Source organism: Hipposideros armiger, unplaced genomic scaffold (assembly GCF_001890085.2).
Source record: "Hipposideros armiger isolate ML-2016 unplaced genomic scaffold, ASM189008v1 scaffold_113, whole genome shotgun sequence".
NCBI lineage: Eukaryota > Metazoa > Chordata > Mammalia > Chiroptera > Hipposideridae > Hipposideros > Hipposideros armiger.
In genome coordinates this window covers 997,269-1,014,066 of record NW_017731463.1, presented here as the reverse complement: position 1 = coordinate 1,014,066, position 16,798 = coordinate 997,269, and the positions used below count along the sequence as shown (strand labels likewise).

The window sequence follows — 16,798 nt, the reverse complement described above, 5'->3', positions numbered from 1 at the left end:
GAAGCTTCTTAACTTTGGAAAAATATCACAAATGACATTTCTTTCAAAGCTTATGTAGAGAAATGTAAACATCTCAAACAACAAAACATTATAGTGACTTACATAGTGTCCACGGGAAGGAAATTATGAAGTGATATAATCTTTTTAGGAAGCACTTATATATTACCTAAAATTTTTAAATAATTACTTTATACCATGGTCACCGTCCCTAAACATTAGAATGATTTGTGCTTTCCATCTGCCTTTCTCCCCCTTCCTCGGTTGTCAAAATCACTATTATCTTTTAGTTGACTTCCTTCCTAAGTCTCCAAAATTCTATGCTTGCCAGAGCCATATTTTCAAGATGTAATTGCTATCACTCCAGTTCCCTAAATACAATACTTCAGGGCTGGATATTGCATTTGGAATAAAATGTAAACTCCCTATAAAGTGTACAAACTTGTGCAGTCTATGTGACCTCTCTCATCGCATGCTCACTGTGTCCCAAGAATACAGGGGCATTCAGAGTATTCCTCTGCCCAAAATGTTGCTCTGCCTCCCTTCACTCTCTTTCCCACCTATTCCAAATACACACACACACACTTCTCACCCATTTAGAGTCTTTTCTCCCAGCATGTCTACGTTGGCTTTGGGGATCTGGTTGGTACATATCTCTATGGTTTTATCACTTTCTACTTCTCTGGACTCAGTCTGTACTTGAATCATGTAGGACTGCTCACAATTCTAAGAATGCACTCATTTCATGCCATGGTACATGATGATTCACCTGCTGAAATTTCCTTCCATATTTTTTTTCACCTGTATAGTATTCGTAAGTCATGACTCCACTCTAGTAGCAATCCCTAGCTCAATCTCTCCCTAATCAATTAGGTAGCATCTGGCTTACTACATTATAGTGTAATTATCTGTATGTTTGGCTTCTCAACTACATAATACAACACATTTCTTAAGTACAAGGACCCATGTATCGTTTATCTTTTCTCTCCAAGCATCAAGCAAAATATCTTAACAATAAAAGGTGCTCAATAAATGACAATTCTGAGTTCAACTGTCTTTCATGACAACACATATTTGTATAAATTTTGCTGACTTACACCAGACTCAGTACTTTATAGATATGCTTGACACATATTAAATTTCAATAAGAAAAATTATATGCATTGAAAATACAGCTCCACTGTTTTAGATGAGAAGATAAGGATAATGAAAATTTGATCGATTACTTATAAAAGTGTATGTTACATGAGACTGATATACATAATGCAACATAAGACAGGGTCATATAAAAATGCCACGTAAAAGAAACAATAGAGCTCAACAATTACTGTGTGACTCTATTAGCACTTCTTCCTCTCTTTCACATGCCATGCTAAAGCGAACTGTAATTTAAAAGATTCTGGGGCCAGCCAAATGGCTCAATTGGTTAAGAGCTTGCTCAAGAGTTTGAGCTCTGAGCAACAGTGGTTCGATTCTTGGCCCGAGCTAAGCAGCTGCTGAACTGCCAACAGGTGGCAGGATGGTTCAGTTTAAAAAAAAAAAAGAAAAAGCTTTAAAAGATTCTGGTTCTTACCTATTTTCAAAGGGCGTAAAATCCTATTTTACGCCCTTTGAAAATGATTTTTTAGTAGGGAATAGGAATTTTCAATTAGAAAATAGACTATGGAAAGTCACTGGGAGTGGGTGAGGTAGATCAAAAGGCATATCAAAATGGCTGGCATGGAGGCTTTTTCAAACCATATGTATACACAATCCTGACCCTAGTTACGAATTCTCCTGCAATGAACCAAATCTCACATATGGATATTTTGTATTCCTCAGATGTAAACCTGAGAAACCCGTGGCCTCGTAGGTCAAGAAACAATCAAAGTCCAAATAGTAGCAAGACTGGTGACTTTGCTCATGCTCTGCCATGCTCGAAATTCTATTTTTCTTTACCCTGGACAAAACTTCACTGATCTTTCAAAGCCCAATTTAAATATAATTTTCCAAGTATATTTAATCATTACCTCTTCTGTGTTTCTATAGTATTTTATTTATATAAATAAAAAATACTTGCTTATATCATATAGTGGTTATTTATACTTGTACATAACCATTGGTACTATTATTAATCTATGAGCTATGAGGGAAGGGTCTATGGTTTGTGTTTTTTTTTCTATTGATTTAAAAAAACATTTGTTGAATGATAATTAAGGTATTAGACTATAATAGCTCTGATTCCTTACTGATGTAAATCTCATACATTTTATTATTATGTTCTATTTTATGACATAACCCACTCATTAAAATTTTAAGTTGCCTTTCTAGAAAGCATTTTGGTGATAAATATTAAGAATCTGGGGAGAAAAAAATTCATTGCCTCAATCCAGTAATTATAAGAATCTATATTAAGGAAATAACCAGGAATATAGAAAAAAGGTTATGAATAAAGATGTTCAACACAATATTTCTTAATAGTAAGGAAAATTGGGCAGGGTCTAATTTCTTATAAGAATCAAATTCCTCACTAAATTATGGCACAATCATTAGATGGATTATTCTGAAACTATCTTAGATGGGTTTTTAATTATATTAAACAACATGGGAAATGCTCATTACAATTTCCAGTGAGAAATAATATGTAAGATATAAAAAGTGACTACAGATGTCCAGTCAATGGAATGATGAATTAATTAACAGACTAAGCCTCCCTTCTGTTGAAAACACATAGCAATGGATGAGAACATAAAGAGAAAACAAACAGACACAGTATGCTTTCAAAAAGTGAATATCTCCTTGAACCAGAAATAGTAGAGAAGTCCAAGTAAATAAACAGTGCCGAAGTGAGGGGTAACTGGAGCATGTGTGTGGAAGAGAAGGTAAAGATCTTGGCTTCTGTAGAGACTAATAAAGGACGAGTTCATGGAGCAGAGAATGGAACCAGTCTTACTACTAGAAATCCAGAGCTATGACTGGGTTCTCCAACCCATGAAAGGAGGATAAATACGGTTACAACACAAATGCAGCCATGTGCCTGGGGCAGCAAGGGAGGGCAGACACAGCTTTCCAGGCAAGATCTGAGCTAAGTCATTCACTAACTTGATGACTAAGTCTGCAATAAACTCAGTATGCCCACGGGGCAGGAGCCCCAGGCTGCTGATAGGAGGTTTGGTTCTGGCCAAAGGCAGGCAAACTCAAAGCAACTGAAAAATCAAGAAAGTGCAGTATTTGAGGGGTCATGGGAAGGGAGAAAACAAAGGACAGGCAGATGGATAGATAGTTTCTGTCACAATTCCTCAACACTTCAGTTGCAGCACAAAAACAATCACAGACAATACATAAATGATTGGGTGTGTATGGCTATGTTCCAACTGAGCTTTATTTACAAAGAGAGGCCTTATTGAGCCCATTGGCTGTCATTTTCTTACACTTGTTTTTAATCAACATTCCAGTACCACAAAGAAAACTAACTAATGAGTACAGAGACAGCTTATAATGACTAACAAATAAAACAAGGATTCATTTCAGGTGAAACATAAATATAAAAAAATCAAACAATGACTTTAATGTATTTTTATAAACATCAAAGAGATAAGAAAAAATAATATGTAAAACAAGAAATTAAAGGTAAAAATAGATACAGCAAAAAAATACTGGAATTCTGGGAAACAAATTATCATGATTTAAAAATAGTTGTATTGATAATATAAATACCATATTGGAAAGAGTCAAAGAGAGAATTAATGAACTGGAAGACAATGTTGAGGAATGCAGAAAAATTATAGCAAAACGGGATGGTGGTAGGTTTTTTAAACAAGAGAGAGAAGTTAGGAAACATGAAGGGTTAGGCCAAGCAGCTCCAATATACATTTAAAATGAGTTCCAGGCAAAGGGGAGAAAAGTGATGAATACGTGAACAGATAATTTCTGAGAATTCTTAAGACATTAAGGAAGACATTAGTCTTCAAGTTGAAAGTTCTCACTACGTATAGCGAGATAATAAACTAACTAACTAAATAAACAATCAAATTCATACTACACATATTAAAGCAAAGCCAAAGATGAATAAGAATACTGAGAAAATTATGAAAGTCACCAAAAAGGCAGATTATCTATAAAAGAATAACACTTAGATTGAAAACAGACTTATCAGTGATAAGAAATGGCAAAAAAAAGTTACCTTCAAAATACTGATGAAAAATAAGTTGATCTAGAATTCTGTATCCAACAAAATAATCATTCAAAAATGAACAGAAATTTTTTTTTCAGCCATTTTCAGACTAAGAATTTAACACCCACCAATCCTTATTGAGAGAGCAACCGAATAAGAAGGGGAAAAACAGGATGTAACAATGTTAGCATAGTGACTGATTAAATATATTGCCAAATGCTATTACCTAATGATTATAAAAACATTAGTCATTTTTAAAAGAAAAATGATAGGACTATAAGTCTGGGATAAAAACTAGAAGGAAGATGAAAAATAGTTTAATTATTAGTTAGAATGCTCTAAAATGCTCATATTTAGGAAGATAAATACACTAAATAAATTTATAGCATGTTATAAAGTAATGTAAAGAAAATATGTTAACATATACGATTGGCCAACGCATTAATAAGAACATTAATCTGTAGTTTCCAAAATGTATTGGAGGAGTCAGGGAGAGAATATTGAACAATTTGTCAAGATATTATAAAACCAGAAAGAAGACAAAATGCAAATGTAAAATAAATTAAATTATCCAACTGTAAAGCAGAGAATATAGGGATAAACAAAAATTACAAAAATTGTATGCATCATGGTTCCAATGGTCTAATTCATCGATGTGCAACACACATACGCCAGATAAAAATATATCAAAATATTATTTATCATTGGACTATAGCATTACAGGTAATATGTATTCTACTCTATAGTTTTCTGTGTTGTCTGATGTTCCTATGCTGCAGTGATATTTATTTTGAAATCATAATAAAAAGTTATTTTAAAAGGAACTATTGGTTGCATTTGAATTGAGTTTATAACATCATTTTTCTTTCCTCAAACAAAAAATGTCAGAAATTTACAGTTGTAAATATAATTGGTATAAACAAATATAAATCAATGCAAAAAACTTTAAAGACAGGTTTTTACAAATATCTGGACACAGTCATTACTTCAACTTGAAGATAAAGTTAATGAATTTTAAACATTTTCAAGTCAGGTATTATAGGTAGGAAAGGAGTAGAGGACACGGGGAAGAATTTGCATGGAAACATTCATGCCCGATTCCAGGAACTTAATTACTCAGTGCTCTGCACGTGTTGAGTTGATTTAGGTCATGTGGCAAGTGCTATAATTTCTATCCAAGAAAGGCACTGGAACAGAAATCATCATCATTTGGCATGACTGCATATAGAAAAGCTGCTGACAGCCAGAAGAGATCAAAAGCAGATCAGGTTGCTGAACAAACTACATGTCACTGAGCTCAGAAAGCCAGGAGTACCCTGAGGAGCTGCGGAAACCTTGGGAGCAAGTATAGAAATCAAGCACAGTGGATACTCTCATAAAATGTTAACATGAAATGCAGTTGTCCTATTAAATGTCTGAGCCATGACATTTTTTCTCAGTCTTTCCTTAGGGGGAAAAAAAAATCAGGTCTCTAAGCAGAAAACAGAAGTGTACAGCCTGAAGATGAGTGACTTAGAAGCTTTTCTTCTCTGTCTTGACAAACTAATCACACGATTTATACTATTTTTCCTTCTTATGAATAGCCAGTATGTATTGGCTATGTATTAGATCGAAGGTATTGGGATAAATTCTTTACATACATCATCGCATTTTTTTAAAATTTCTTAAAACAACTTGCTTCAGACAAAAAGGGGACAAGCTATTTAAATCTTCTTAGATGGATTAGAAGGAATCGTTTTTAGTAGGCTACATTTATCAAAGTAGACATTATTTTAAACTAATCATTTTCAAAATAACATAATCCAATAATTTCCCATTTGACTCTCATTTAGTGAGATAAATGTACAGATCTATTTATACCCATCTCCTTCCAAAATGGGACATGAGGCGGTTTTATTTTATGCCTTGTTGATATGAAATGCTACATTCATGCTAAATCCTTCCCAGAAATTGAATTTCACCAAATTTTAGCTCACAGGGTTTCCTTCCTTGTGTCACAAAACATCTTGCTTTCTATACAAGAACCAAAACTCTGGAAGAGCAGAAAATAAGAGGTATGATTAATGCTTTATTTTTGTCAGCTTTTAAAGGATACCTCAGAGTTTGACAGCCTTGTAAATAGCTCTTCGAGCCGTTTTCATTTCACAAGAGCAATAATACATAATTACATTATTTCATGAATGACAGTTTCATTTGTCCACCATCATTGTAAGCTCCTCAGAGGCAAATGTCATGTTTCTGTTACTAACATGGTACCTGGCTTGCATTTCTTAAAATGTGTTCCACTGAGGAACCTACCAGATAGTCTGTGAAAAAAGTGTTCTGTGGTCAAATAAATCAGGGAACTACTGCTAAGCCTTCTTTCAGAGAACACTGTGAATTCCTTATATTCATTTGGTCATGAAAACACTGCATTTCTAAGGCACCAAACTGTAAGAAGTAATGGACAAACTCGAGAAAATACCATGGTAAGGAAATGCCATAGGTGCCAGATGAGGGAACAGGCTTTTCAGAAAAGTTTGTGGCCTTTAAGAGAAGTTTGTCTTATCCTTATATAAGGAGTAAACCCTTCAGGTTAAAATTATTACCTTATGAACCCTCTGAGCCATTCACAAATTCCTAAGATACTCCTTCAATATTTAATATTCTGTAGTTACCACATTGCTCAAGAAGACAGATACACAAGAGGAAATGGCACAATGGCAATGTTTCCTCATCCTTTTCAACCCCACCATCTGGTGCTAATTCTCTCTGTTTAGCCCTAAGTCTTGTGAGAACTTTCCCATTTTCATGGCTACATGTACAGTTAATAACTATAGTAAGAAAACATGTAGATATGAAAAATAAATGAGGTAACATTCCAAAGTAACACACCAATCAAAGCACACATAAATCCCCAGGTAGTAAGACTCCCATTCCTCTCCTTTATCGAATCACCTGTAAACTATGAAATTCTACTTTACAATGCTTAATTATTGATCAAAGTGTGAAATATTTTTCTGATATCCCAGAAATGCCCCTAACACTGAGAGAGAAAGAGAGAGAGAGAGAGAGAGAGAGAGAGAGAGAGAGAGAGAGAGAAGAATTTAATAAGCAAACTGAGATACCTTGTATAATTTTGAAGTATGATAAATACTATACATGAATAATTTGGTTTTTTTATTGTTTTAAAATACCATACTTAAATTCATAGCAACATAGTATTATACAAACATAGCATTGTTTTATGTATTATTTTTTTAAAATAAGACGCTCATTCTTGGGCTTAATCAATGAGCACCCATATTAAGGTTTTAAGCGGGGGACATCTAAGCAACAGGATCTCAAGGATGATCGTATCTTTGGGTATGCATAGCACCTACAAATGCCTGATATGCATCAGGCTCATAATAAATGTTGCTGGCTGTTTAGGAACTACAAGCAAACTATTAATATATAATGTTACTATGATGACTTCAATCCATATGAAAGCATCCATGACCAGAATATACAACAACTCCATAAATTTGATTACAGATCAATATGGATAAACATTTCAAAATTAGGGTAGAATCTTTTAAAAAGTTATATCATGTTTTTGGTCTCTGCACAGGGGCAATGAAGCCTTTCCTTTTCATCTAGTAATACAACATCCAATGAAAGTTTCATGCAAATTTATTCACTCCCGGTCTGTGCTTAATGGAGTTGGCTTAAATAGATAGCTGAGGTGTTCTCAACTTCATAACAATAAGAAACTTCATAAAAAGAGGATAAAAGGAATTTTATTTATAAAAATAAATTTAAAAATTGTAAACTATCTGCTTTTGTGTAAATGTTGCTTTTAATTTAGAATATTGAAGAATTTGAGACTCCCTTCAAAATGATTTGATATAAGGCTTCTCAGTGAACAATAAAACATATAGACATGTGGGGTTTTTTTGACCAAATATGTGAAAGGAGATATTCTGTACCCAGGAAAGTTCACAAGCTACAAAATCTTGAGCAAGTACATCGAGGGAGGGTGGGGAGGCACTATTCATCTTCTAACAATGACATGATAAATGTACAAATGTTCTTGGCTACAAAGTGAACACAAAACAGTCAAATTTGCTCCTGATGAAAGAGATTACTACTCAAGTCACCAAGATACTATTCAATAACTAAATTTCTAATACACACAACTTCTTAAATGACAAAAGAATAAGACGGTTGGTACATATTTTCTTTTGCCACACCAAACCATTTTTATTTCTACAAGGCTGCAGAAGACTTTTTCTTCAAAAACATTGAAAGGTCTGTCTTCAGTCACGAAAAAAGCATAAATAACAAACATGAGTTTCTTTAAGATTATAAGTTACCTTTCAAGTCTTTCTTTAGTTTTCTGAGATCTTTTTGAAAATCTTCAAACTTCATCTGTGAGGCCTGAAAGAGGTCCTGGGGTTCTGGTAACGGAAAGACACACTGTTCTTTTCCAGCATCCTAATTAGCAAGAAACACAGAATTTTGAAACAAATCAGCATTAATATAAATAAGAATAGTACAACAGTAGCAATGGCAAAACATCAATAACAAACAATTCCAAATCACTTAACAATAAATAACAAATTGTGACTATATGTAAAAATTGTCTTACCTCATCAAAATTCCGAAGATAATAGGAAACGATATATGACAAGAGGCTTCTGCTATTGTCCTAGGCAGAAAGACCAAAGTAAGTAAAAATGTGTTTTTTTAAATGCTAAATATATAGTGTCAAATAAAATAAATTCCAGTAAATCAGTATATATAGATGAAAACAGTAATAACAAAATGTGAAATTTGATATTTTAAATCACTTTAGTGACTATTCTAAGGAGTTTAACGGCAGAAACCACCTTATTTTCCCCCCAGGGCTCCCAGCTAAGGTCCAATTGCAAGTATTTAAGGGTAGGGTCTCTATAAATACCTTCCCATTTTTACCCTCCTTGTCAGAAAATTGGTTTGTTAACTTTTATGCTTTATTATTAAGAGGTATAACTACTATTTTAACTAAAATGATTAAATGTTCCAGTATTTCTATACACTGGACCAGCAGGTATCACTCCAACAGTTAAGTTTGACTGTCTTGTTAATATACGGATTAGGGAAATAAAAAAGTTAAGTATGTTAAGTAATCAGGAGCTTTAAGAATACAAATACATATTATAAATTGTTACAACAGAAACTGAGATTGCGGAATTCATATCAACGCATCTATAAAGAACACAATGTACGTGGTTCTATAGTAAAAAAAAATGTAAAATTTGTTTCATATCTAAAGGTATTTAAAAAAACAGCTTTCATTTGATTTCTGGAACATTTGGAGGCATTATGTATTTATTTATTTATTGCATTGTTCAAGTTTAGTAGTAGGTAATCTGAATGTGTGAGACCAAATATACGTTTTAAAAACAAACCCTATGATACTAACTACATTCCTTGGAATGTTTAGTTTAACCATAAGTTCCCCCCTATTTATAAAAAGAATAATATCTCGACAATCGAGTTTGACACGATATGGTAACATAACTATCAGAGACTTCCGTCATAGCAATATGTAATAGTAGTACTAGTAGTGCTAGTCATAGTAATAATAATACTAACACAATATCTATTACACAGTAGTAGATAGCAATAACGATAATAAAACATATTTATTAGAAAAAGGGTTTGCCTGCAAAATGATTTAATCAACTTGATTTCCGTTCTCTTTCCTAGCTTGTAAATCAATGAAATTAGCAATATTTGAATTAGTTAACAAAACATTTATTAAATGCATGCTGATAGGCATGCTATGTTAAAATTCTGAGTTATCTGAGTAAGAGCACTGTCTATGCATGTCAACAAATAGTACTAAGGGATACAGTTATATTTGTTTTATAGAAACAGAACCAAATCAGGAAGACCTTGCATGGTTCTTACGAGAATGCAATTTTTTTTTAAGTCCTCCTTCTTGATTCATTAATCTTTATCTCGATTACTCCTTACTTATTTAAATGAAAGGAAATTTAACTGATTGGGGGATTAAATAATATATATCAACCAAATTAAAAAAAAACAACAAAAAACAAATAACACCTTATTCATATGTAATGATTATCAGAATCTACTTCAGATCCATTTTTGTAAGTTAAACATTATGTTGATGCTATTTCTATTCCAATGTTCTTTGCCAAAGATACTGCTTCAACACAACAAGCTGTTGTTAAGAACTATTCAAGAACTACCACGTGTTTAGAGAGCTGTTGTTTTTGAGCAAATGTGACTTATAAGGTTGACAAATAGAAGTTCCTATAAAAAGTGTATTTCATACAAATATAATAAAATTTCAGTAAATATAACATAAAAATACAAAATAAAAATGACATGTTGTTGGAGTTCCAAGAAGGGACTATGTTTTACTCAATTTTGGAAAAGCACAATGTCTGGCATTTCATACAAGCCCAATGAAAGCATGTTAAATGGATGTGCGAATAGATGTATGAATAAGCCAATAATTTGTTGACCAACAGGAAACAAAATAAAATCGTATCTCTTTCTTATGAGGGAGATTATTTCATTATCTAGGAAGGATAATTTTATATATTTTCATTTGTAGAATACACCTGTTTAATTAAGCTCAATATTATGAAAACATATCCATAATTTCCTTCATCATAAAGTTCTATGGGGAGATATTTTTATCAGAAAAAAGAATTGTTTTATTTTCTAAGTTTATAACCTCAGACTTTAACACTGTCCATTATGGTCTTTCCCTAATATTAAATTCTACTGACAGTCTCATAATCTCTTAGATGCAAATTTTAAACAAACATAACTTTAGAAGTAGGATAAAAATATAATCAGGTCTGCAAAAGGGCTTAGACATTCCCATACATACCACTACCAAGGAAGAAAAAGAATCGTCTTTCAAATTTTATTTACAAACTACTTTCACTTGTCTTTGTTTTGCTTAACATGGAGGTAAAGAACAACGTAATGTATATACAGTCTAATTTATGGAAATTAATTAGTCCTCAGGGTCCACAAGGATAAATATGAGCAGACAAGGTACAGACAAAATGAAAAAAAATAATTATTTTTATTTTAAAATATTGTCTATGCAACTATTCATTAGACATAGAACTCAAAACTACTCACTTTAGGAAACATTATTATTCACTGAATCACAAATATATGATGGCCATTACTTTCACCCAATTCAAAACATAAAGAAATGCTCCACCATGGAGCATAAAGAAACATTTATTACACCTGGTGTGTAGTTAAGCTTATTACTAAACAAAACATCCAATCCTCAATTTGCCTGCATTCATTCATACACGATACTTACACTGCTTTTGACATCTTTCAGCTTCGGAAGAATGTCTAATCCAAAACCATCGGCCTGGCCTCGAGTCTTGTTTCCACCATTCATGTAGTTACCGAAGGCAAGAACCAAACCCAAAACCTGCATAACCCCTGGGCCATTTTTTAATGTCTGTAAAACAGGATAAAGAACAGTTTCTCTCTTATACAAAGTTTTACTGGAATTATCTTAAGTCAGTGGCAGATATTCGTATTATGTTAATAATTTGGGGTCATATCCAAACTTTAGCGTTGCTCAATATTATATTTGAAGAGGAGTGTCTCCAAAATGGACTTCAAAAGTTGCGGTACTAACAAGCATTCAGGGATGCTTTTGCAAGCTGAGAGATACCAATCTAGGCCATTTCTATGATGTGATTGTAAGGAAAATAATATGACAACTACTACAAAATGATGTAATTGCTATCAGCCTAATTGTACCTACCTCTGGAGCAATACAAATTTTTGGCATAAGTTGTGGGAAACCGAGACATCGTTACAAAGATTAATTTCCAAATGTAGATTTATCCCTGAAAAATTCATACTTGCTTTCTTCCAAATCACAAAGTTTAACCTGAATTTGCATGTTACATTCTCTGAAAATGTGCCTTTAATAACTTCTTACTTCTTTTCAAAATAATTTACCACAACCAGAACAAATGGTGCTATTGATTTGTGACAAATTGTTTTAAATGTCATTATTGGTAATCACTGCCAAGTATTTATCCTTTGTTTTCAGAAGATCATACAGCTGTTCCTAAATCATTTGGTTGGCATCATTAACAATTTGTCAAGGGGCCTTTCCAAATATGAAGAAAAGTAAATAAAATGCCTTCAAATCACATTCAATTGGCAGTTTGATGTGTAAGAGGTCCACGGAAAGTGAAAATTTTGCTTTGGCAAAAGCAGAAGGTACAAAAAATCTCTGGAGGTCGATGCACGATAACCACATTCTCACAAAGTGGTCCCAGGGGGCCACGGTGCCTACCCCAATATTACTTTGTTCTTGAAGCTCAGTCATAATATGTTCTCTGCCATGGGCCTGCTATCCTTCAAATTTTATGAGGACTTAGAATAAATAAAACGTTTTTTGAAATGTGAACAAAACTGAACACAATTAAATATCAGAATCCAAGCTTCAACCTTCTATGTACCGGAACCCACCTCACACAATTTCTGTAGCAATTCCAGTTTGCGACGAATTGAGCAAATGCTTTCTGAAAATGTAGACTGGAACAGGATGCAAAAGACTCGCTCTGAAAAGTTGGGGATTAGTGACAGCTCATAGAGGAACCTAAGGAAATAAAGCCAAGTTAAAAGGAATCATATAACTCATATAAACAGGTGTTTATGTTTATCATCGTATCATTCATAACAATTATGCACGGAAGACATTGCATTTTCCAAATGGAAAGAGCGCCCCCCGACGCCCAGATGCCCACTGCAGGGCCCGGAGGTATGCTTACTGCTCAGGTTTGTCCAGGGACTTGGCGTTCTCCTTGTCTTTGGAGGATCGGCCGTGCTTTTCAATTTTTTCCAGTTCATCTGACTGTGCTCTCTGGAAATCCAAAGACAAGCTGTTTTTCAAAGTCTGGTTAATTGAATCCCTTAGATAATGATGATCTTAATATAGCAAAACTCTCTATATTGTCATATTTCTTAGCATCTCTTTGTAGTGAAGCTTGACTTAATTTGCGAGGCATTTGAAAGTGTAAATCTGTTTAATGCAAACCAGATCATCTCTAAACCTCCCAAATAATGTTATTGACTATTAGTGATCTGCAAAACATTTATTTATTCAAGCATACTTTAAAACAATACAGTCTTTCTCTCTTGCTCTTTGGCTGTTTATAATACTCTCTAAAATGCAAGAATTTCATTTTAAAGTGGTATTTCTTATTGAGGAGTCAATCAATTAAAATTGGAAGTAATTTAATCCTAAGGTTTGTTATAAGATTTTTAAAGGGAAAAAAAGTACTTATTTAACTATTGCAATCATTGTTTATGGCTATGTTTTCTTAGGGGAAAGAAAAATGCAATTGAATTATTAAGTCATGGAACAAAATAAAAGGTTTTGATTTTTCTGCTGAATTTTATTTTTGACACAAAAAAGGCTCCAGGCTTCTTTTCTTCCTAAGTGTCTTCTTTCAACCGTTTATATCAAGCTCAAAACATGTTGCACTAAATCTGTTTCTTTATAGGAGAGGATTTGCTGCATTTTAACATAAGGTAGAAGATTTTACAAACTTGGAGAAGTACAAGTCTATTCTTTATGGAGAATTGGGATGATTTTTATTTGTAGTCTTTTTTTTTTTTAATAATTCACAAGATGTTTCAAAGAAGTCAAATACTACATTTTCTAAATGCATTAACAAGTGTGAATAAACTGCCATACCTTGAGTTTCAGTCAAGTCCTCAGAAGTAAAAATCTCTTCAACATTATTTTAGGGACTCTATATTTCACCTAAACAAAGCTATGTTCTGTTTTGTATTCACTGATTGTTTTGAAATGCAGGTTTTGGGTTGATGGGATTAGCTAACAAAGACTAGTTCTTCAAAGGACACGTCTTCTTAGCAGTGGAAGAGAATTTGATGACAAATCAGTGGATCTTCTGAGGGTTTGATAAATTTTGCTTTTGGAATGTAATACAACAAAAGGATCCAAAGAAGTAAAGGAGGTGCATTTCATGCAAATATCCCAAGCTACTCCAAAAATTTAGAAACTTCTAAAATTTCAATTGCATAGTAATCTTACTTTTTTCCTCCAGGCTATTGTGGCCTTGTCCATAAATTTTAAGGGCGTAAACACCACCTCATTTATCTATAGTTAGCACATATAAGAATGGGCCCCACAAATGCTATCATAATACCACATAAAGCCAAGTAGCAAGATGGCCCTTCAGAATGACCAAATCCATTTTTCTGGTAAATGATTGATAGGAGTAATATTATAAAATAATGTTAATGCTATGAACACTGATAAGGCAAGGGTTGTTTTAAGACACATAGGTCCACACCAAAGTACACCATATAAAGGTATCCAATCCTTATAATCCCTCTATTATTATTTTTTTTTAATGAGAGCTTCTACCGGAGCAATTAGTCAGCTATCTTTAAGCCCAACCACATTCTATACCCAAAACCTCACCAGGAAAAAAATAAATCCTGCTTGCTACAATCTAATGAAGTAATTAAGCTTGTTTATTGGTTTATTGTTTATCTTTTGAAACCTAGGTACCTTGACATGGACTCAACCTAGTTGAGTACTGGTGCCAGTGGTTGAATGAATAGAAGCCCACTCCAGGGACCCAGTAAATCCCCTGGGTCTTGAACAAATAAACAAAGAAAATCGCCAGAGGGATATATACAAAAGAAAAAAGATAGCCAAAGTAAATCACAGTCATAACTAAAGATACAAGAGGACAAATTCCTCAATGACCCAAGAACAAAGCGACTCTCTGGATGCACTATAAAGTTAATTCCCCAAATATTCATTATGCATGACTTACTAATTGCATAGTCCTTTATACTTACGCTCTATCAGACTATTTCTGCTCACTTTAGAAGTGCCTTGGTTTGACAGTGCTGCTTTACGGCTAAAAGAGGGAGCTAACTGCTACTCTATCTATGTCCCCCACACCTCTTCCTTCTTCTTCACACCGAGTTACACAGAACTTCCTAATACTGGCATGTGTCCTTTGATGATATTAAAAATAAAATCAAGTTTTAAAAGACATCACCCATCCTATCAGAAAAGTCTTTACGTATATGGAAGTTGTCAAGCTCATAGTGGCAGCCACAAAATATCCAAAATTCTAATTTTTTACTTTAGAACTTGAATTTTATCATTGGCAACAAATACTGTCAGTTGTCTTCCTTGAAGTAACTGGCTTGTTTTGTTCATTTTCAAGAAAATGTCTATCAAATACCAAGGTGTTAATAACCATAGTTTGCCAGTCAGATTTTCAAACAATGTTGTTCAATGAAAGAAAGGCTAGTTTAATTCATAACTTAATCACACAAGTGCTTTTATTCAAACTGTTGTAGTTGGTTATGTACCAGAAATGCTTTATGTGTACTTTCCAGTTTGTCGCACTGAGTATTAAAAAGACATACACTCAGGAGTTGAATTTTAATAAAATTAGTAATTTTCACTACTTCAAGGACAGTCTTAAATGAAGCTGGCTTTTTTTTTTTTTCCCCCCTGCAAGCGCATGTCAGTGAAGAACTAACATGGCGAACCAGTGTGGTGCCACTGACCTAATTCATGAGGAGCCAGCAGCATTTTTACCTACCACTGCTTATGAACCAACCATCAGTACAAATGTTTACACTGTCAAAAAGGCAAATAACATCTTAGAATTATGAAAATAGATTTTACCTTACAGAACCCTATGGAAAAAATTGCAGGGACCCCATTACTATGATGTTTGGTAAAACCTTCCTATCCAGCTGATGACTGAATTCTCTTCAATATTCACTAAGATACCTCAAGCGACAAAAATTCATTGTCTCCTTAAACTGTTATTACATCTTTAGAGAAGATTGTCTTTTTTAAAAAAAAAAAGCCCCAAATATTATTTATATTAAACAAAAATGTTCCCTCTACTTTCAGACATTGGTCCTAGGTCTACTCTCTGGGGTCAATTCCAAATTTCTTTCAAATATTTGAGAAAACTAAAATTTCCCCCCTGTTTTCTGTGCTCTGCTTTATACTCGGGTTCTTTACAATTTATGGCATGAATGTGAGTTTCATCACAATCATATTCACTCTGATTATGTTTCTGATTACTTACAAATGAGGCACATGCAATAGAGTGCCATCCTCCCAAGTGTGGACTGAAACTCCCATGGTAGAGTCTGATTATCAACTCTTTTGTTGCAGAAAGACTGCTCCTGTTAGTACAAGAATTAAGGGGCATTCTTGGAGGGGGTAAGCTACAACCTTTAGGTTATCAGTCTACGAGATCTCTGAATTACTTTTGTATGCACAGGCTCTATTCTATTTCTTCTATTCTGTATTTATGAAATTAATTATATTGGACTCAAACACAGTAACATATTTATTTATGTACACTTTTTTCTATAGTCAATCAAGTATTCTAAGATTTCCATAGCTTGAGATCATAATTTTGTCATGCTATGGGGCAAAAAATACTTTGGGCTATGTTAGCGTGAGAATCATAAAAAAGAGAAGATAAGGCCTATGTTTTCAAGAATATGTGGCTCTAGGGCCGGCCGAGTGGCGCGATGGTTAAGAACTCGCTTGGGATGCCAGAGGGCCCCGGTTCGGATCCCACATAT

The 16,798-nt window shown here is 33.7% G+C and overlaps 1 protein-coding gene across 2 annotated transcripts in view; it reads right to left on the bottom strand.

Moving 5' to 3' along the window:
* FMN2 (formin 2) overlaps nucleotides 1-16,798 on the bottom strand; it is a 360,055-nt gene that overhangs the window by 112,806 nt on the left and 230,451 nt on the right. For both annotated transcript variants that reach the window (XM_019647547.1, XM_019647548.1), the window contains exons 9-13: nucleotides 12,961-13,052; nucleotides 12,659-12,788; nucleotides 11,481-11,627; nucleotides 8,763-8,822; nucleotides 8,488-8,608 (exon numbers count right to left, since the gene is read on the bottom strand). In XM_019647547.1, the coding sequence (XP_019503092.1) occupies nucleotides 8,488-8,608; nucleotides 8,763-8,822; nucleotides 11,481-11,627; nucleotides 12,659-12,788; nucleotides 12,961-13,052 (550 nt within the window). The remainder of the gene's footprint in view (nucleotides 1-8,487; nucleotides 8,609-8,762; nucleotides 8,823-11,480; nucleotides 11,628-12,658; nucleotides 12,789-12,960; nucleotides 13,053-16,798) is intronic.